Source organism: Boleophthalmus pectinirostris, unplaced genomic scaffold, assembly GCF_026225935.1.
Source record: "Boleophthalmus pectinirostris isolate CB_2022bp ecotype Guang Dong unplaced genomic scaffold, ASM2622593v1 HiC_scaffold_7, whole genome shotgun sequence".
NCBI lineage: Eukaryota > Metazoa > Chordata > Actinopteri > Gobiiformes > Gobiidae > Boleophthalmus > Boleophthalmus pectinirostris.
The window spans coordinates 7714490-7735909 of record NW_026571473.1 but is presented as its reverse complement, the minus strand read 5'-3'; the positions used below and the strand labels follow the sequence as shown (position 1 = coordinate 7735909).

Here is a 21420-nt window from a genome sequence, read left to right as displayed (position 1 = left end):
GACAGGTTAGTATCCTTTTTTCAACATAATTACATATAAGATAAAAAATAATAATAATTAATGATTAGATGTTATTGTGCTAAAGAAAAGGTCACACTGTTAGAAAAATGCCTTCCTTGTGCATACATTGTTGGATGAACTTTCTGTGTAGAGGTATTCAGTTTTAGAACTCACTACTTCCTGTATTCTTGTTGTTCCTCAACTTTTTTTTATTTCCACAAACTGCCACTGATATAAAACTATGATGACGGTTTACATCAGGTGCTGTCCCGAATAAACCAAGTAATAATTAGAAAAAACACGAAAACCTGACACATGTAGTTTAAAGGTTACAGGATACACAAAAGTGACTCTTGTGAACTTTAAGTCATGTTTTAATGCCGTTACCTAATCAAAAATCTACATCCAGTTGTTGTAGTATTATTAATCTGTTTACATCTCCAAAGGTCAAAATGCTCTGCTCCACCTTGTGATGTCATTAAGTAGTAGTTTTCAAGTTAACAGCTACTTTTATCTTAGTTCAGTAGAGAAAGGCAAATCCAGGGCTGAAAGTATCCAAATGATTTTAGTGAAGGTGTATGGAGTTTTAAAACAAACTCATTAGAGCACTTCCTGTATTACCATATGACATCACAAAGTGGAACAGAACTCATCTTAAATATGGAGGTTTCTGGGTTAAACATGTGTAAATGAAATAAAAACATAATTCTAGATATGTTTTTCATGAGGAAACAAAATTATAACAGAGAAAGAGAGAAATTAGCGTAGTATGGGCCCTTTAAAAAATATGTTTTGCCATCTAAAAGACAAATCCTGCGTTTCATTTCTGCGAGGCGGTGAAGTAAAGAGAAAACGATTATAGATTCTTCATGGTGGTTTTTCATCAGCGCAGGCTTTAGCTTGGAGAAATCACTGTAATGATTAGCCTCAGTTTGACCCAGGAAATTACCCCGGGTTCCTGACAGGCCCTGAACGCCTCATGTGAGCTGTTCTCCTCAATCAGAACAGCGTTAATGCAAATACGGTGATGTGTTCAGGGAAAGTCACAGTTTCCTTGTACAGAAAATATGAGAGTTCGTTCATTAAAGGTCACATATTACGTTAAAATGTTGTTTCCTCATCACAAACAGACCTGGAGTTGTGTTTTGTTTCTTCTCCTCTAGTATAATGCTCAGATTTTATATTTTATTACTTACTTTTCCATTTTATTTTGACTTGTACATACACATTTATATAATTATGTCTTATCTGACACTTGTCTCTTGCTCTTTTATACGACTTATTTAGAATTTATTATAAACCATTTATATTTTTACTCTTTGTTATTATATTATATTGTGATGTGTGACATACTGTGTCCAAATAATTTCCCTTGTGGATCAATAAAGTTTGTCTAAGTCTTAGTCTAAGTCTCATTCACACATATTTAACAACCACACCCAGCATATTTAGGCTGAGTTCTTCTCTCAAACAGAAAACACTCTTACACCCTGTGATGTCATGTGGTGATACACTCCACTGTGTTTTTAAACTCCATACACCTGACTAGAAACATTTGGATCATTTCAGTCATGGAATTGCCAATCTCTAATGATCTAAACGTAAAAGGAGTTGTTAACTTGAAAACTACCACTTCATGATATCACAAGGTGGAACAGAGCATTTAGAGTGTTGGAGATGTAGACAGACTAATAATAAAGGATTATGCAAACATGTGAATGAAACAAAATGACTCCAGGTATGTTTTTGAGGAGGTCACAACATTCTAACACGGTTAAAAGCTCACAAGAGTCAATTTGGTGTAACATATGATCTTTAAATAAAACAGCTCTTTTTATAATGTGCACTAATGGCACAATGAGCCTAATACTTTGACTAAGCTCTCATGGTGGACAGTTTGCAATGTTCAAGTATGTTTGAGAAAATATATGTATTGATGTACCCATGTCACACAGCTCACACTTTTTAGCTTCTATGATCAGATTGGACATTCTCAAGGCGTTAACCCTTTAGTGAGAATAATATTAGTGTATAAATGTCTTTCAAGGTGATGTATAATGTAAAAATCGACTGTTAAGAGCTTTCAACCAAATTATAACAGCGTCCCCTCAAAATCAGCTTACTCAAAGTTGTATTTTGATTGATTCATGGATGTTTGAGTAAACCAGCACTGTCCTGCATATGAAATTTGTTTTCACCCACCCCCATCTATGCCCACTGCTGTGCCTATAAAAAAACAGACTCAACACAAAAAGTATGGCTTTTTTTAAACAATAAAACCACATGCATGAATTGTGTTGTTCTGAGTTGTGAAAGTGTTAAACACCTGTCTCTGTCCACTGGGGTTTTTCCAACTCTCGCAATGCATTGTGGTCTATATTGACCGCTCTAGTGACCACCGATGCCCACTACTTTTCAAAGTGCATTGTGGGAAATTTTGAGTGCACTACTTTTTCATCAACTGGACATTCAGATACAAGTAAAAATGGTGAGTAGGGAATAGTGCAGACTCTGATTCAGATACAGCCAGGGTCTAACAGTTCTGTAGTTTTGAACAGGAAGTCAGAATAAACATGTTTTTATAATTAAGCTGTTTATAACAATTTTGCCGATTACACTGAACAAAATGTAAAATAATGAATCCCAAGAAAGCTCCATATATCTTTTACAACAGCTTCAGCACGCCATCTCTCACCTCTCTTGGGTTTGGGGAAGCTCTCGTGGAGGCGGAACACGACCTTCTCCACAAAGTGCTGGATGTCTCCAGTCTCGGGGCCGCGCACAAACACCATCCAGTCGTGAGTGAAGCCTTCGGACGTCATCTTCTTCCTCAGCTGAGCCCTGTGCCCCAGCTCCAGCTTCACCTGCACCGTGCACTGGAAAAACACACAAGGACATTTCTATTAACACAGATTTCAATTATTATGGATAAGCAATCAAATGTTATCAGTAGGAATGCCACGATAATTACTAGATCGAGTTATGGTCTATATATATTTTGTGTTTTCATTGCACTGCTAGGAAATTTTTGGTTATTTTAAGACTATACGATAAGCCATAAAAGGTTTCATGACTCATTACAGATGTAAACTAAGTAATTTCATTGCGTTTCATTCCTCTGTTTATTTATTGCAGTTCAGGACTTTTTTTTAAATAATATTCTAAATTTAGAATAGTTTTTGTGGTTTAAATCTACTCTTGGGTTTTTGTGTCAGAAGCCTAACTTAGTTTCAGTATTATCATTTATCATCTATATTTACTTCAGGAATATATCATACTACTAAATTTGTTATTGTGACAGGCTTAGTTATTAGTAAAAAAACAAAATCAAAAAACAAAAAAACAACTAACTGGGATTAAATGTAGTTGTAGTCGACTAAAGCTAAAGCCTTGGCCTGTACATTGTATTCCATTTCTGTGTTGTCTCTAGGGCTCTCACTGTCAGCTCAGTTCTTATTATCTTGGATAATCAGGTGTAATACTCCCTACAATAGAAGCAAAGTCACACTGGACTGGACTAGACTGAAATCGACAATGCACACAGTCTTGAGGATTCATGTCTCTGGGTGCTGGATACTCAAATAAATAAACTTCAGAACTACAACTTCAAGCCTCTTCTCTTCTTCTCATTTGTTTGAGAGAAGTTTACAAAACTTCACAGAATTTTGTAATAAACTTTATGTATACAGTAGTGTTACTAAACCTCTTTCTCAAAAGTGAAACTCCAGCTAACTCAGTTCATGCCTTCTGCTTTCTGCTGGTCCATATAATCTTCATTAATTAGTAGGGCTGTAACAATATCCAAATCTCACACTACAATATTATCATGATATGCGTCTCACGGTACCATATTTATTGCGATATTTTGGAGAGGCTAATATAACTGTAGATGGGACACTTTTTTTGCTTTTAAAATACCTTGACAAGATTTTGGTGTGAATTATTTCCATCATAATCCCAAGAATTCAAGTAAAAACATATTTCTTCATGCTGTCAGCACTGAAATGAATCATGGGATATGTAATTTCCAAAGTTCATAAGCTGTTGCTACTATAAAACCACGCATTTAGGCAAAGGATTTTGTAATTCAATATATTGTGACAGCCCACGATATTATTATGAGACTTTTGACGATACAATATCATAATATTTCGATTATTGTGACATTCCTATTACTTAGTCAACTAACACTAAGACACCGTAGCTTGCTTTATCGACCACAACAACAAAAGACTAGAGCCCTAGTTGATAAATACAAATAATGTATGTAATGTCTAGTACAGGCCATTCTGCAGCTCTGGGGCCAAATACTGCCCTTTACTCAACTTTGACCAGCTCATTTAAGCTCATTTGGAATTACAAAATAAACATATTTTATAATTTTATCCCATGCATGGACTAAAGCTGCATTATTTTTATTTTAGAGTTTTTTTAATGACATTTTTGTAAGGCAACCTCACTTTTTCATTGCTTAGCCATAACATAAATTCTTATACTCTAACATATACTTTCCACAATATTTTCTGTTTCTCGTGTAGCCCCATGGAAAACCCTTTTTGCCCACCCCTGGTCTAGTAGTTATGGCAATATTAAAGAAATTCCTATTACGTTTAAAACAAATTAACCATTGTGGTATCGAAAATTAGTATCAAGTGTCAAGCCTTTTCCTTTGTGTTTCCTGACAACACAACAATGGCAAAGCAAGAAGTCAATTTATCAGACTGGAAGACAACCACAACACACCCAGAAACCCAAAATAGCCCAGACACAGAGTTCATTACAATTTCAATAGATCTTATGCAATAAACAGATTCTTTGAGTGAGATTAAGTCGAGAGCCCTTTGTGCTGCTGTCCACTTGAAAAACCACTGACTCCTGTTTCAATACGAGATAATCTGCTTCTTTTTGGTCAGGATTAGCCGCAGAGTTCTGTGTGAGCCTGAATAATAACGCAGACGAGACAAGCTAACGGACAAGCTCGAGACAACGCAACAGTGGCTATGTTTAAAGTGGCTATGACAGGTACCTGTGACTATAAAGTAATAAAATTAAGGCTAAATCATGGCTGTGGTGCTAAAAGTCTTTGTTAAACTACTTCTTGTGCAAACTGAATATGCAACACAAACATTTTAATCCTCAAAACAGTGAAAATGTCAAATGTGTCGCATAAACTAGTTTCCTTCCTCTGAACAAGCAACAAAACTGTAGCTCTGTAACAAAATAATTTAGTAAAATATACTAAAAATACTCTTGGAGATATATCGATACAGCAGCCTATGATATCAATACTGTATCATCACATTAAACAATACAGTATGTCGATATTTTGATATTTTTGCACACTCCTACCTAAGACACTACCCATTTTACTAAAACCCCGTTAAGATTAAGGCTGGGTATCATTAAGAAGTTGCCGATACGATACATACCTCGATGCATAGGCCATGATACGATACATACAGTGCTCTTTCGATTTGATACGATATATCTGATACGATGATAATTCGATTCGATACAGTTCAAAAAAATTAAGGCTAATTCTTGACTGTGATACTAAAAGTCTTTGTTAAACCACTTCTTGTGCAAAGTGAATATGAAACACAAACATTTTAAACAGTGTGTCGCATAAATAAATAAATAAAAAATAAATACGTTTCCTTCCTCTAAACAAGCAACATAACTGTATTGCTGTAACAAAATAATTGAGTAAAATTTACCTAAAAATACTCTTGGGGATATATCGATACAGCAGTCCCTGATATCGATACCACATCATCACATTAAATGATAAGATATATCGATATTTCCATATTTTTGCACACCCTTAGTTAAGATCATCATATTTACATTTTTTGCAACAATATTCACATTCATTTTCCTAATTAAGCTGTTTTTTTTTGTCTTAAAATTTTACTTTGTGGTTGAAAATCATGACCCAGCAAAACTACACAGAAGGTTTTATCTGGTAAATACAAATTAAAGAAAATACATTTACTTTGTTGAAATTATGTTTAAAGTATAAAAGATTTTGAAAAAAGGTGTAAATTGTGTTGAACCTTTGTATCGAATTCTCCGTCGTGTCTCTACTTCCTGTAAATTGATAACATTTCTTCACAAATTGCTTCTTTATTTGTGTAAAACTATCATTTACAAGTATGAAAATCTGTCATAAGCACTTTAAACACACACCCAAATACTGCAAGTCATCTGATTCCTTTCTGTTCACAACCTTTATTTTTAAAAATGAGTTTCTGTTGACACATTGTAAACAACTCGAGAAGCGTTAACATTTCAGAGAAGACGGACGTATGAAAAGATGAACTAATACAAGCATTTCAGAACATGTTTGTAGAGGTCTAAACTACTGATTTTTTTTAGGGTCAATCACTTTGTTTCTAATGGATATGAAAACAAATGTTCCACAGTGTGACATTAAACAGCTCAACCTTACATTTATTCAGTTACAGGTGCTTTTATAGCTCAAAAATACATAGAAAACAGGCATTCTGACTGAGCAGGGTCGACTTTCCACAGATCTGACCGTTAACTTGGTTTGGTTTGGATGATTTCTGACATTTCTGAAAAAGCATGAAGAAAAGCTTTTAACGGACCCTCCAAAAAGAAAACTTACACAATGCACGTTTAAAAGACATGCTATTATGTTTTTGCAAAGAACATTTACTTTGTCTATTCGACTAAAAAGGGGGCATGGCAAAAACTCCCAAAACAATTAAATATGCTTTTATAGATCTTTTCATTCATTCATTTATCTTTAGCACTGTATATTGCATCGAAATTGGTCCTATCACTACGAAATAAAAACTGTGACAGAGTTTAAGGTGTTCTCTGTGTGGATATGTGATCTAGTCTCTACGTGGAGGAATCTTTTATCTAAAGCTGTTAAAGATGCACAACTTTCCAGAGCTTGAGCGAGGTGCGTCACTCTTTCAGGCACGTACCAAATGTAAAGACCGAGCAGAAAATCTCACAAAATCAATTTTCTCGTGGCAATTTGATCACGTCCCATCCCTACTGATTCATCAACTAAACAACTAAAAGACTACAGCCCCAACAGCTTTTGAGATCATGTAAATTACGATGTATATTGTGACGATATTTGATTTGGCAGTGGGGGTGGGGGGTTAGCCCAGGAGGACAGACGGAGCAGCCACTTCTGTGTCGGGTGAAGAATGCAGGATTTGGGCCTGAGCCGAGGGGCCGTGAGTGCGGAGAGAGCAGAGGGATTAGACTGGACACGACTGAGATGAGCGGGTGTAGTTTTCACACAGACGGAGACAAGCAGAGCTACAGGGGGTTAAGTGTCTTGCCCAAGGATACAAAATGATTCAATATTTATCTGTGGGAGCTGGAATATCACACCCAGCCTGTGGGTTTTACATTTAGCTCAGTAGAGAGTGACAATTCCAGGGTTTAAATTACCCAAATGATTCTAGTGAAGGTGTAAGGAGTTTATAAACACAGTGGAGAACTTCCTGTATTACTAGGGGTGTGCAAAAATATGAAAATACTGATATATCGTATCGTATAAAGTGATGGTAAAGTATCCATATTGTGGGCTGCTGTATCGATATATCGCCAAGAGTATTTTTTGTGTATTTGACTTGAGGATGTAACGATATGCAAATCTCTTGGTAAGATATTATCATGATATGCAACTCACGGTACGATATTTATTGAGATATTCTAAATAGGTTAATATAATTGTAGATGAGACACTTTTTTGCTTTTAAAATACCTTGACAAGATTTTGGTGTGAATTATTTCCATCATAATCCCAAGAATTCAAATAAAAAACATTTCTTCATGCTGTCTGCACTGAAATGAATCATGGGATATGTAGTTTCTGATATTTATAAGCTGTTGCTACTATAAAACCATGCATTTTTAAGCAAAGGAACTTGCAATTCAATATATTGTGACAGTCCACGATATTATTATGAGACTTTTGATGATACGATATCACATTATTGCAGCTATTGTTACATCTCTAATTTCACTACATTATTTTGTTACAGAGTTACAGTTTTGTTGCTTGTTCAGAGGAAGGAAACAAGTTTATGCAACACATTTGACATTATCACCATTTTGATGATTAAAATGTTAGTGTTTCATATCAACTTTGCACAAGAAGTGGTTTAACAAAGATGTTTAGTATCAAAGCTATGATTTAGCCTTTATTTTTTATTGAACAGTATCAAAGTGTTTTCTGTTCAAGAGAAGAATTCAGCCTAAAGGCCTGTTTACATGAGAACGTTTGCAGGTAAAAATGACAAAATATTTTATCAGAAGTGCTTTTCGTTTAGATGGTGACAGTGTTTTTAGGGCTTAAAAACGCAAAAATCTGAAACCACCCTCCAGAGTGGAAAAGTTGAATATGCTCCGCCGTAGTGTTTCTGTCTACACTGCCCAAGACACAAAACTCTGTTCAGATCTGCTCATGTCGCGTACATGTTTACGTCACATACATCTCCACCTAGCATCACCACCTTGCCGCCCAATCAAATTCCACACACTTTTGTGTCACCGTATGCATGCTGATTTCCTCCCGAAAACACTCATCTAAACAGGGAATAAAAAGTGAAGACACAACGTCACTTTTGCATCTTCTGTTCAGACCATCATCATATAAACGTAGCCTAAATGTGCAGGATTTATGTGTTAAACGTGTGAATGACAAAAAAGCAACTTCAGGTAGTTTTGCAATAAGGAAACCACGTCATAACCAAGATCAGAAAATAGCGTAATATGAGCCCTTTTATCGGAAGACACGGAAGTTACAGGTCAGATCTGTGAGAGACAATCCCGCTCACAACTGATGTTTTACAAAGTATTCATCAGCAATAAAAAAACACCTGAGATCAAATAAATGCAACATACAATTATTCATTTAATGCCATGCTGTGGAATATGCCAGGCAATGAAAAACCTGAATAGAGAGCAGCCGAAAGGACACGCACAGTGGAATCTTAGCTGCTCATCCTCTTCATAAGAAAGTGCAGGAGAGACTTAAAACCGGAGATTAAGTGCACTGATCCAACATTTGGTTTCTCAGAGCTCAGATTTAATGGAAATACAACTTTTGGCAGACAACCCGCTTCCATGGCGACCACATGCCCACTGCTCCCATGGCGACCACAATGCCCTCTGCTCCCATGGCGACCACAATGCCCTCTGCTCCCATGGCGACCACAATGCCCTCTGCTCCCATGGCGACCACAATGCCCTCTGCCCAGCTGCTGTGCCCAGGACCTGCTGATCTCCTCCAGATAATATCACATTCACAATACAAGAAAAGTCAGCATTTTGTAAGTACTTAAAGGTGCAACTTTTCCTTTTATTGAAATCCAAGTGATTGGTTATTTCATTGCCAGGAATGTTCCACATTTTGGCATTAAACGTATCAATCTTATCTAGATCTTATTAACTGCAGGCGTTCATAAAGCTAACAAAAGGAGGGAGTAAAAAACATGCATGCTTAAAGGTGCTTAAAGGTGTAACTTTTCTGGTGGAGGGTCCGTCAAGTGCTTTTCCCTATGAAGATGTTATGGCTTTGTCTGGAATGTTTCACAGTATGGCATTACACCTTTCTATCTGGATGGAGACCAAACCAGACTAGCGGTATGCAAACACCCAACCTGTGGGTTTTACCTTTAGTTCAGTAGAGACTGACAGGGTTCTAGGGTTTAAATTACAAAAATGATTCTAGTGAAAGTATAAGGAGTTTAAAAACAAAGTGGAGCACTTCCTGTATTACTAGGGGTGTGCATAAATATTGAAATATCAATATATCGTATCATTTAATGTGATGATACAGTATCAATATATATGGGCTGCTGTATTTTTTGGTATATTTTACTCAATTATTTTGGTACAGCGTTAGTTTTGTTGCTTGTTCAGAGGAAGGAAACTTGTTTACACAACACATTTGACATTTTCACAGTTTTGAGGAGTAAAATGATCGTGTTTTATATTCACTTTGCACAAGAACTGGTTTAACAAAGACTTTTAGTATCACAGCCATGATTTTAGATATTATTTTTAGTGAACAGTATCGAATCGATTTGAAATACACTGTATTGAATCGAAAGCGCACTGTATCGCGATGTGTATCGTATCGTGGCCTATGTATTCAGGTATGTATCTTATCGGCAACTTCTTAATGATAACCAGCCCTAACCCAAGTTCCAGGTCAAATCTGTGGCGAGGCGAACCCGCTCACAGTCAAAATGCCTGTTTTTCAAGGTATTTTTGAGCTATAAAACAAATGAAATTGAATAAATGTAAGGTAGAGCTGTTTAATGCCATACTGTGGAACATTCTAGACAGAGCGGTGAGATATGCCATCGAAACAAGCAGGTGATGGACTCTTTACCAGAAAACTTACACAATGCACCTTTACGCCCGCTATACGACAGGATTTTTCTGTCTTAACTTTTTTTTTAAACATGAGACAAAAAACGCACACCACAGACGCGAGTAGACTCAAATGTGGTTTTAAATCCTACGATCGTTGGAGCCCAAAGACTTCGGCAGGATACGGCACCGAAGACACCACACACCACAAGCTAAAAGTTGTGAGCGCACCTCTCGTCAACCGTTTCCTGTCTAGAGTAAAACGAATCGCTTTGAGACTCGCTAAAATGTTCAAAAGATCCGAGCACTGCACTTCTAGTTTAAGATACAAGTCAAAACTGTGTTATTATTTGTGAAATGTGGTGCAATATTTTAGATACATGATTGTTAATGCACAGATGAAGTAAACAGGAAGTAGAGTCACTATCGCTAATACACAGCTTCACCCAGAGCTTCATTGTATGGATGTAAACAGACACATGAGGAGCTACTCTCACGTTGTGTAACTTTTCTTGCTTGTTTCGATGGATATGTCACAGCTGTACTTTACATTTATTCAGTTACAGGTGGTTTTATAGCTCAAAAATACCTAGAAAAACAACATTCTGACTGTGAGCGGGGTTGCCTCTCCACAAATCTGACCTGTAACTTGGTCTGGTTTCCTCTCCATAAATATAGAAAGGTTTAATGTCATAATGTGAAAAGTTCCTGACAAAACAATGACATTTCGATGAAGAAACGCATTTGACAGACCCTCCAACAGAAAAGTTACACAGTGCACCTTTAAAGAATGTTTCAATCTGGATGAACAGCACCAATTTGTGGACTGGGGTCCATTATTTGCAGAGGACAATTTCTATGGATAATATGGATGCGATGCTGCAATTTACATGTACAGATTTACAAGAGCTGAGTGATAAAGTTGCATTATTTTCGTTATTTCGTTATTGAGTTTCTTGCACCCCTCCGTCAACTTCACTCCATCTGCCCCTCACGCTCTGTTTTATCGGTTGTTGCCATGGTGATGTCTTACTATTATGATCTGACAGAGCAGCCCAGAGTCACACCGACACCACACACGAGGGGCACAACGACTTCAAAAGTCACAAACGAACTCAGGGAGAAGCAAATCAGGTTCTAAATCTGGCAAATTATCTCGCAGTGTGTGGCTGGCTTTATTATGAACGGGGTCGCCTCTCCACAGATATGACGTATAACTTGACTGGTGGCCCTGCCTGCTTGTCGCCGTGGAGATGAATACCTTTAATGGCTGACTGTGTTGAATTTTCTAAACAAAACAATAGGATTTACACGAAGACAAGCAGCTGGGGACACTCCATCGGAAAAGTGACACAGTGCAGCTTTAATTGTGAATTTGTAGCTTTAGGAAAAATGAGAAAACTGCTACCTTATGAAGTTAATTTCTTGTCAATATAACATTTAGGGAAGAAGAGCTCATGACACAAAATCTCACAAGATAAAAATGTGACAAGAACTAAAAAGTCCCACTGGAAAATTGTACGTTGAAATATACTTTTTAACTGACTGTATTATAAATTGGCATAAAATGTCATCAAGATCACGGACTGCCACGATGTTAACATTTCAATTTTAATAACAAGGATTTTTTTCAGAATGTCATTTTCAAGACAGAATTAAATGGTAATGTTATGGTCACATTTTTATAAAGCATTTTTCCACCATAAAGACACTCAGATTTGCTTTATATCACCCATTCACACACTCGTTCATACGCCAGTGTGCGCAGACACTGAGGACGAGGGGGGTTAAATGTCTTGCCCAAGGACACAATGACAGCATTCATCTATGGGAACTGGAATCGCACTGAGGTTAAAGGTTTGAACCACCAACCTTTGGACAAACTCGACCAACTGAGCCACTCTCGCTCCAAATAATAGTAGGTTCTGTGTAGTCTTTTACTACTTCTGATAAAGGCCAAGATCTTTCTAAAACTTTTCAGGAAATGCCATAATTTGTCTAATTTGTGTCATTTTCTTGTATTGATACTTGTTTAAATGAGTATTATGCTTCAATACTGGTTTTAGTATCGATTATAAGTGGGTTTTAATACATTTTTGACCACTCTGTCTGAACGATTTGAGAAAAACATCTAATCTTATCTTCTTTGACAAGCATTGTGATAAGATTCTATTCAAATTTTAAACACATCCAGGAAAATTGACAAAAAGACTGACGTATGAACTGACGAAAAAAGAATAGTAAGTCCGTACAGATGTAAAGTACAGAGTAAGCGGTTTTATCTAACACAGAGTTTTTTGGTGTTTGTGGAAGAAGTGACGGCACTAAAACTGTCCAAAAGAACAATGACTTGGAAAGAGATTGATCCCAGGGGCAGCGGTGGGGCATTTAAACAGCTGATGTGCCCCTGTTGCCCCTCTGGAGGTGGAGGGGGGTATTGGAAACAGGGTGTGTGCTCTGGGATTAACGGCCCCAGCTCTGTCACTGTCGCTGTCAGACAGGAAGCCACAGCACACAAGGTTTTAAATGAAGCAAAGACAAGACAACCACTCGATTCTGTACAGGCATGTTTGAGAGAGGAGAACTGGGCTAGAGCTGTATAAAGAAGTGGACTAAGGGAGTGTGACGTCACCCATAGGAATGTAACAATAACCGAAATATCATTATATCGTTAGGGATGTAACAATAACCAAAATATTGTGATATCATATCGTAAAAGTATGTACAGTAATACCGTGGGCCATCGCAATATATCAAATCACAAGCATCTTTGCTTAAATTAAGAGTTATGGTGTTGCAATAAAAAAGATGGAGAAGACTACATAGACCATGATCCTTTGCTCCATTTCAGTGTAGACTACAATAAGAAATAACAGTTCTAAGCACTTGTAAGTTTTAGTTCTTTGGATTAAGTCTTGTCAAGGCATTTAAATTTTATATCGCAATAAATATCGTACCATGAGATGTATATCGTGACAATATCGAATCATGAGACTTGGATATCGTTACAACCCTATATATCGTATCGCCAAAAGTCTCAATAATATCGTGGACCATCACAATATGTTGAATTACAAGTCTCTTCGCTTAAATTAATAGTTATGATGCAGCAGGAGCTAAAAAAATAAAACAGAGTACTACATAGACCATGATTCTTGGTGTTGTCAGTGCAGAGTATATAAAGAAATAACTTATTAAGCACGTCTTTTCAGTCTTAATTACTTATATTATAACAGTACCAAGCTTTTTCAAGGTTTTTAAAAAGGAAAATGGGTATTCACAATTTGGTTAGCCTCCGCAAATATTGTAAAAAAAAAAAAACATTGTACGGTGAGATACAGTTCATGAAAAAAACGTATCAACAGACTTGGATATATCTTTATAACTCATAACGTTCACCTCCAGTCAAATGAAGCTCAAAGAGGCTGGCAGTTATAGGGGAGAATTTTGTGCAGAGTTCCATATTAGGAATAGAAATTGATTTACTGACAAAATAGTGAATAAAAACACCAGAATCATGTAGAGCGGGTTAATAAGACCAAAATGAGGAGCCTGGCAGCAGCAGTTACAGAAAGAGGGGCGATGGTACAAAGTGAACTGGTGCTCAAGTTGATGGAGAAAGAAGCCTCCACGTTCACATAACTTTGAAATTTTAGATTTTACAGAAGAAAAGAGCTGCTAAAAGATAACGAAAAATACTGAAAATGTACAATATTGCTAAGAAACAAAGTTCTATCAATAATGAGTCACAGTCACTCAAAGGAAATTGAGACAGTAGAAGGACATTCTTAGAAAACAGTCTGAGGCTTTTTTCAGAAGAGAAGAAAAGAACCGCAAACCACTTACTAACCCAAAAGTGAAGATCCAGGGCAAACGTTCATTTCATTTGTATTAAAATTTACCTCAAATGTTATTAATTATTAAGATGTACAAAATTTAAAGGGTCTATATTACACTATTTTCTGATCTATGTTATAATCTAGTATATTTAGGCTGCGTTCTTCACTCAAACAGAAAACACACTGTTCCACCTTGTGATTTGGAAAAACAGGAAGTGCTCTGTGTTTTTAAACTCCACACACCTTCACTTGAATCACTTGGATCATTTCAGCCCTGGAATTGTTAATTTCTACTGAGCCGTTAACTTGAAAACTACCGCTTCATGACATCACAAGGTGGAACAGAGCATATTGAGCTTTGGAGATGTACAGATGACAGACTAATAACGCAGGATTACTCAAATAAAACACAACTCTAGGTCTGTTTTTGAGGAAGTAACAACATTAGAACAAGGCTAAAAGCTCACAAGAGTCAATTTTGTGTAATATTGGACCTTTAACTAATATTGATTGGAGCAGAGTTCAGACAGAGTAAAATTAAGAATATTTTATTGAAGTAAATTAATGTACAGTAGTGTTGTCAGGATCCTTAACTTTTAAACTCGAATTTGATACTAAGGAATAGACTTGATACTCAATACCGATTCAAATACCACTATGATAGTTTTTTTAGTATCAATACCGGCTCAAATGAGGATCTACAGTTTAAGGATCGATTAGTATCTAATTTTCAATACTTTTGCAACCCAACACCCAAATTTTATTGTTTTAAAGACAAAATAATAAACTATCTTGATAATTAACATAAATAAATAAAGTATGATTCCTATTTTTGTCTTATTGCCCAAGTCTATAGTGTGGAAATTAATTAAGGCCAAGGAATGTATGATAGAAATCACTCACCAATTTGACCTTGAACCAGAAAACTAAGATAAGCCTGACCTAATGAGTCACAAGTTTGCTATTGCCTTCACCACAAATCAAAATAGATCTACTTTCAAGTCAGTATGTTCAACCACATTACTCACACTCACACGCACTGGCCTGTGTAATCACGAAACACAAATGAGTGTATACATGTTAGTTGTATTACTTTTATCCATGCTCTTCAATATTTTGGACAATGTGGATGTCAAAAGTATCGGAAATTAAATAATTATCAATACTGAATCTAGTATACTTAAAAAAATGACATTCACAGGACAGAAATGAACCTTTCCTGAATAGCTTTAGAATGATTTTGAGCTGTATAAGAGCATATAGACTAGTATACGCCATGGACCACTATGAAACCTACCTGGATCACTGAGGGATTACACATAAGGCACACAGTAATTTAAAAGAGAGGATTATGAAAATCACATTGTATTGCATTGTATTTAGTTATCATTGCAGTATCGAAAGCGGTATTGATTATCGATTAAAATCCGGGTTTGAAATGTTAGTATGGTGCCAACACTCGTCACAATATCAAATTGTAGTGTTAAGATTATTATAGTCTTTTTTTTTTGGTCTTTTTCTGTTCTTTGTTTTGATAAATATTAATATTATTCATGATTTTTGACCACATGACCAAACAACAGTGACTGTCATTAACTTTCATTCACATAGATTCAAATAGATATCCCTCTTCTGAATGAATAAAGGTGCACTATATGTAACTTTTCTGGTCCCCTGCGTGCTCGTCTCCATGGAGATGCTACTGCCTCGTCTGGAATGTCGCAAAGTATGGCATTAAACCGGTTTAACTCTCTTTTAATTTGCGAAAGTGACGCATCCAGGCAAAGCAATAAATCACATCTGTTAAGAACACTGTACAATTTTGTGTTTTTCATTTTGCATTTTTGTGCTGGAATTCCACTCCACGACGGAACATTCCAGGCACAGGAATAACATCACCATGGAGACAAGTTGGTGCCAGATATTCTATTAGAAAAGTTACATATGGGTCCTTTAATGTAACCTAAATAGCCAGATAAAAAGCACTTTACGTTTCAGTTTATTATTTTCTTCTAAGATCTCAGTTATTTTAGTCCTAATAGATGTAATAGGTAACACTTTGTCATGTCAATCACAATTTCTTCTTTTCACCTTACCCCTTCTTGTACATTGCCAAGACATACTGTGTATTACTATATTTCTAGATTTTATGTTTACTTGCACATACATTTATATAATGATTTATTTTATTTTGCACTTACACAACATATAACAATAAAAAGGTCAACTAGATAAAAAGTAGGAGCAAAAAAGAGGCAGAAACCCCAGAAGAGCTTACATTAAAGTCTCCACCTATGAAGGCATAAAACTAAACATAGCCATGCATTACTTGAAAATTATGCTTTATTTGACACCAGTCTGTTGCTATTTTTGCTGCTTGTTACTGTTTTTATTATTACCAATTATATGTTTGCTCTTTGTTATTACATTATATTGTGACGTGAACGCTACTGTGTTCAAATAATTCCACTTGTGAATCAATAAAGTTTGTCTAAGTCATTACATTGCGATCCAGACGATCACAACTATTAATTCATCTTGACATTCCAAACACCATTTTACTGTCCGATTGCCAGGAAAATCAAAGCGCCAGACCTGCCCTCTCCTCTGGACAGTGTGGCGAAGGGGTCTCCCTGATTCACATGATCAGATCCAGTTAAAACTTCAAAGGGTCCAACTGTGAATGGAGACAGCGTCCAAGAACTAGTCCAGCCACTCTCCTCCTGTGTGGCCTAACCATCTGAAACTCACCCAAAGCATTCACTACAGCCATGTTCAAGAAACGTCTAACCTAGGCCAAGACTGCAGACCTATAATTATGATCTTTAAACCTTAAGTATGACCAATCAACACGAGAATATTGAAAGGAGATTGTATGTTATTACCAGCTTGATTCTACGTTTTAAACTTGGCTTAACGCAGTGATCCAAATGTTTTCACGCCCTGTGCAATTTGCCTATAATAGCGAGGTCACCATTTCAGATTCAAGTTCAACGCTGTCCAGTGCCAAACGCAGATTTAAACAATATATTATCACATTATATCACATGCACAACTTGATGCTGATCAGACAGTGCGTTTCTATAGCCATATCTGTGCTTTTGTTGTGTTATTAGCGATAGGAGTGGAATATCAGGCCGCTGGCAAAGAAGGCACCACCCCGCCTCTCTGCTCCAACCTGGACAAACGCTTCCCCGGCGCCTTGTAGCTTCTCCCTAGCCTTTAGCCATCGGCCCAATCACACACACTGGCCTAGCTTAGCCACTGCAAACCCACTCAAAATCACACAATATTGCATTTATTAGCATACAAATCCGTATTAAACACATCGGAGTGGAATAAACGCCAAGTGCCAGGGTCTACGTGCGCATGGTTAAGGCTAAAGCTATGCAGCGGTGTAGAATGGCTTGTGATAGACTGGAGCTAGCGGTAAATACCGATGTATGAGTGGCCAGCCAGCTAGCATAGCTCCAGAGCCAAACAACTACGAGTTCATTAGCAGCAGGAGCATTTTTCTTGTGGCTACTGGCGGAGTAGAGGACCCACGCCGACGTTACGCACAGCCTTTTCGCTTTTACGCACGGGAAAGTTGCGATGCCAGAAGAGCTGAAAGCGACAGTACCTGATTCTCCATGTTTCTCTGGCCTCTGTGATTGTTGTAGTTATCTAGAGCGGCGTCCTACTCCTCATTGTGTGCCAATCTCTCCAGCCCTAGAAGCGGAAGGCAGACGGCTCCCTCCCCTTTCCGACGCGACCAAAACAGAAAGCTCGCCAGACCAGTCACAGCGCGCAGATTTTAGCCGGTTCTAGACCCGGCCAATCGCGAAGAAGAGGAGGCGGTGCGGACTCCTCGCTGCAAATACAATTAAAGCATTTAGTGGTGGTTCTCTCGAGTGACAGCGCGCGTGTCCCAATGGCTTCAGCTCTGTTTCAATTGTAAAATGCACAAGACACTAATTGAATGAAAGTGACAACATTATAGATGCGCTGTGCTGCTCATGTGTCAGACATTCTCTATCACTTACACGGCTCTCTCTGGGATTTTCAATACTTCTTTGTACGCATAATGTCTCCAGACTGCCACAGTGAAATGAATGTGTATTGATTGACCATTTATTCTATGTATTGACCTAAAATACTGGGAAACTGGAGTCAATAGCTGTTACGTTCAAATACTACACATCTGTACTCAGTTCAAAGTACAAAGTAGTGGTCAAAATAAGAGAAAAAAGTGTTTGGGGAAACTAAGTAAGAGTAATCCCAAGAGTAACTACCTGGGCATAACATCTGATTTTTAAGTTTAAGTTAATGTAATTGGAAGGACAAAACGTTAAAATGAAGCACAAAATTTTGTATTTTCAAAAGACAGACCACGGAAATGAGAAAAACTAAATCATATCTGAAGGAGTGGTGCAAGTAACACAAACGTTCAAATCATTTCGTATTGTCAACATAAAGCTTTTGGCACTTGTAGACTTAAAGTGGGAAGAGTAGCCAAAACTTTTACTCAAGTAAGAGTACTGTTGCAAATATGTTACTCAAGTAGTAGAATAATCAAAATAAGCGTAACTATGTAAGTATTACATCTGATATAAGTTTACGTTAATGTAATTAGGAGGAGAAAACGCTAAAATGATGCACAAAATCTGGCATTTTCAAAAGAGAGATAAAAAATGAGAAAAATTAAATCATATCTGAATTAGTGGTGCAAGAAACACAAATGTTCAAATCATTGTGTATTGTCGACACAAAGCTTTTGTCACTTGAAGACTTACTCACAATGGGAAGAGCAGCCAAAACTTTTTCTCAAGTAAGAATATAATTCTCAAGTAGGAGAGTAATCGACCTAAGAGTAACTATGTAGGTAAAACATCTGATTTATAAGTTTAAGTTAATGTAATTAGAAGGACAAAATATTAAAATGAAGCACAAGAGCTGTTATTTTGAAAACATAGACCACAAAAATGAGAAAAATTAAATTATATCAGAATAAAAGAAAAAAGTTCAAATCATTTAGTATTGTCGACATAAAGCTTTTGTCACTTGTAGATGAAATTTTTACTCAAGTAAGAGTACTGTTACAAATATTATGCTCAAGTAGTAGTAGTGGGATCTGAAAACTACTCAAGGAAGAACAATATCTTTTTCCAGTAAATACACTTAAAGAAATGTTCACTCTTTTGCATACTGTTCATGTAGTTAAATCACGCTGGAGGTGTTCTACATGTTTCTCTAATGGTGGAATGTTTAGGAATTACCATGGTGACACAATGTACATATTAGCAAATGCTGTTCAAAAACAAAATCAAACAAAATGGACAATTGGACATGTTAAAATAATAATACATTTAATACAGTGCTATTTTACAGAAGAAATGGGACAAGATTTCATGCCACAAGATCTCATGAGATGAAATTGCCAAAAGATTATCCATACATGAGAAAAATTATCTTGTGACATTATTTTTTTTTACCCAGTCATGTTTTTACATCTGGAATGGACAATAAGGGGTTAAGAGCTAGTGAGTTACATTTCTTGAGAAGTTCCAAAAGCTGAGCTACAATAACAACAAAAAGGGATTGGTTGATTTATTATAAATTATGTCAAACTCACGTTGAATCTCGTTCTTGTTGATATTATCTCATCCTGCCTCATCTTGTGGAAATGGTGTCTCATCCCATCCCTATTTTAAATTACTCAAAATGGACTCTTGTGAGCTTTAAGTCATGTTATAATGTTGTTACCTCCTCAAAAACAGACCTGGAGTTGTGTTTTTGTCCACATCTCCAAAGGTCAAAATATCCTGTTCAACCCTGTGATGTCATGAAGTGATATAGTTTTCAAGTTAACAGTTATTTTTTTTGTGTGTGGCCATACTAGTTTGTCAAAGCCTGATCTCGTCAGATCTCAGAAGCTAAGCAGGGCTGGGCCTGGTTAGTACTTGGATGGGGGACCACTGGAAAAATCAGGTGCCACAGGGGGGTGCCAGTCACAAAAACTGTCAATGTGTCCTTAGGCAAGGCACTTATTTGCCTAGTATGAAAGTGGTGTGTGCATGAGTGAGTGTTGGTGGTGGTCAGGGCACCAGTGGTGCCAACTGGCAGCCTTGCTTCTGTCAGTCTGCTTCAGGGCAGCTGTGGCTACAATAGTAGCTTACCACTGTGGAGTGAAAGAATAATGCTCTGCAAAGCATCTTTTTGACAAAAGTGAAGTGAAGTGTCTGTGAAAAGCGCTATATAAATAAAAACTTAGGTATTTACTTACTTTAGTTCAGTAGTGATTGACAAATACAGGTCTGAAATATATCCAAATGAGTCTAGTGAAGGTGTGTGGAGTTTAAAAACACAGTGGTGCACTTCCTTTATTAGCATATGACATCACAAGGTGGAACAGAGTGTTTTCTGTTAGTGAGAAGAACTCAGCCTAAATATGCAGGGCTTGTGTGTTAAATATGTGTGAATGAAACAAAACACAACTGCAGGCATATTTGTGATGAGGAAACAACATTGTAACATAGATCAGAAAATAGCATAATATGAGCCCATTTCAGGTGCACTATGTAACTTCTAAATTGGTGAGTCCTTGTGTGGAATATCCCACAGTAGGGCATTAAACATATCTTCCTTGCACTTTTTCAATTCCAGGTATTTAACCCCCCAAAAATAAGACTTATTATCATATGCAGGCTTGCTTCTCCATAGATCTGACCATTAACCTGTCACCATTGTGATTACTGAGTTTATTTCCATACTGTGGAATAATAAAGAAAAAACAGCAATATCTTCATGGACACACCAGAAAAGTTCCACAGTGCATCTTTACTAGACAGCTCTGAACAGCATAGACCGTTACGACACAAACAGATGTGTAGAAGTGTAGGTGTGTTTGTGTGGGAACATTTGAGAGAGAAGCTTTGATGCGAGTTTGAGTTGAAGGTCGAGAGCAGCTCTGAGTGTGGGGTAAATCAGGCCAAAAGGGGCGAGTCATGACCCCCACCCCACGACCCCCACCCCACGACTCTCACCCCACGACTCTCACCCCCACTGTCACATGAAAACTACAGCTTTTATCGAAACGTCAACCTTTAAATCCTCCTATTCAGCTCTGAGTGAAATGTTGGATTAAATAACAATAATGCACATTCAAAGTTTGGCTGTTTTAACAAAAGGTATTTCAATTTTTCACAGTGTGTAGAGATCTGAATAT

The 21420-nt window shown here is 37.0% G+C and overlaps 1 protein-coding gene and 1 pseudogene across 2 annotated transcripts in view; one reads left to right on the top strand and one right to left on the bottom strand.

Annotated features, from left to right (window-relative positions):
* The window catches only part of mllt1a (MLLT1 super elongation complex subunit a), a 38452-nt gene extending 20491 nt beyond the window's left edge, over positions 1 to 17961 (bottom strand). For both annotated transcript variants that reach the window (XM_020933393.2, XM_055164981.1), the window contains exons 1-2: positions 17836 to 17961; positions 2696 to 2876 (exon numbers count right to left, since the gene is read on the bottom strand). In XM_020933393.2, the coding sequence (XP_020789052.1) occupies positions 2696 to 2876; positions 17836 to 17847 (193 nt within the window). In that variant the 5' untranslated portion in view covers positions 17848 to 17961. The remainder of the gene's footprint in view (positions 1 to 2695; positions 2877 to 17835) is intronic.
* A 2116-nt stretch (positions 17962 to 20077) lies between these two features.
* Positions 20078 to 20195, top strand: LOC129412205 (5S ribosomal RNA; annotated as a pseudogene).
* The last annotated feature ends 1225 nt before the right edge of the window (positions 20196 to 21420 follow it).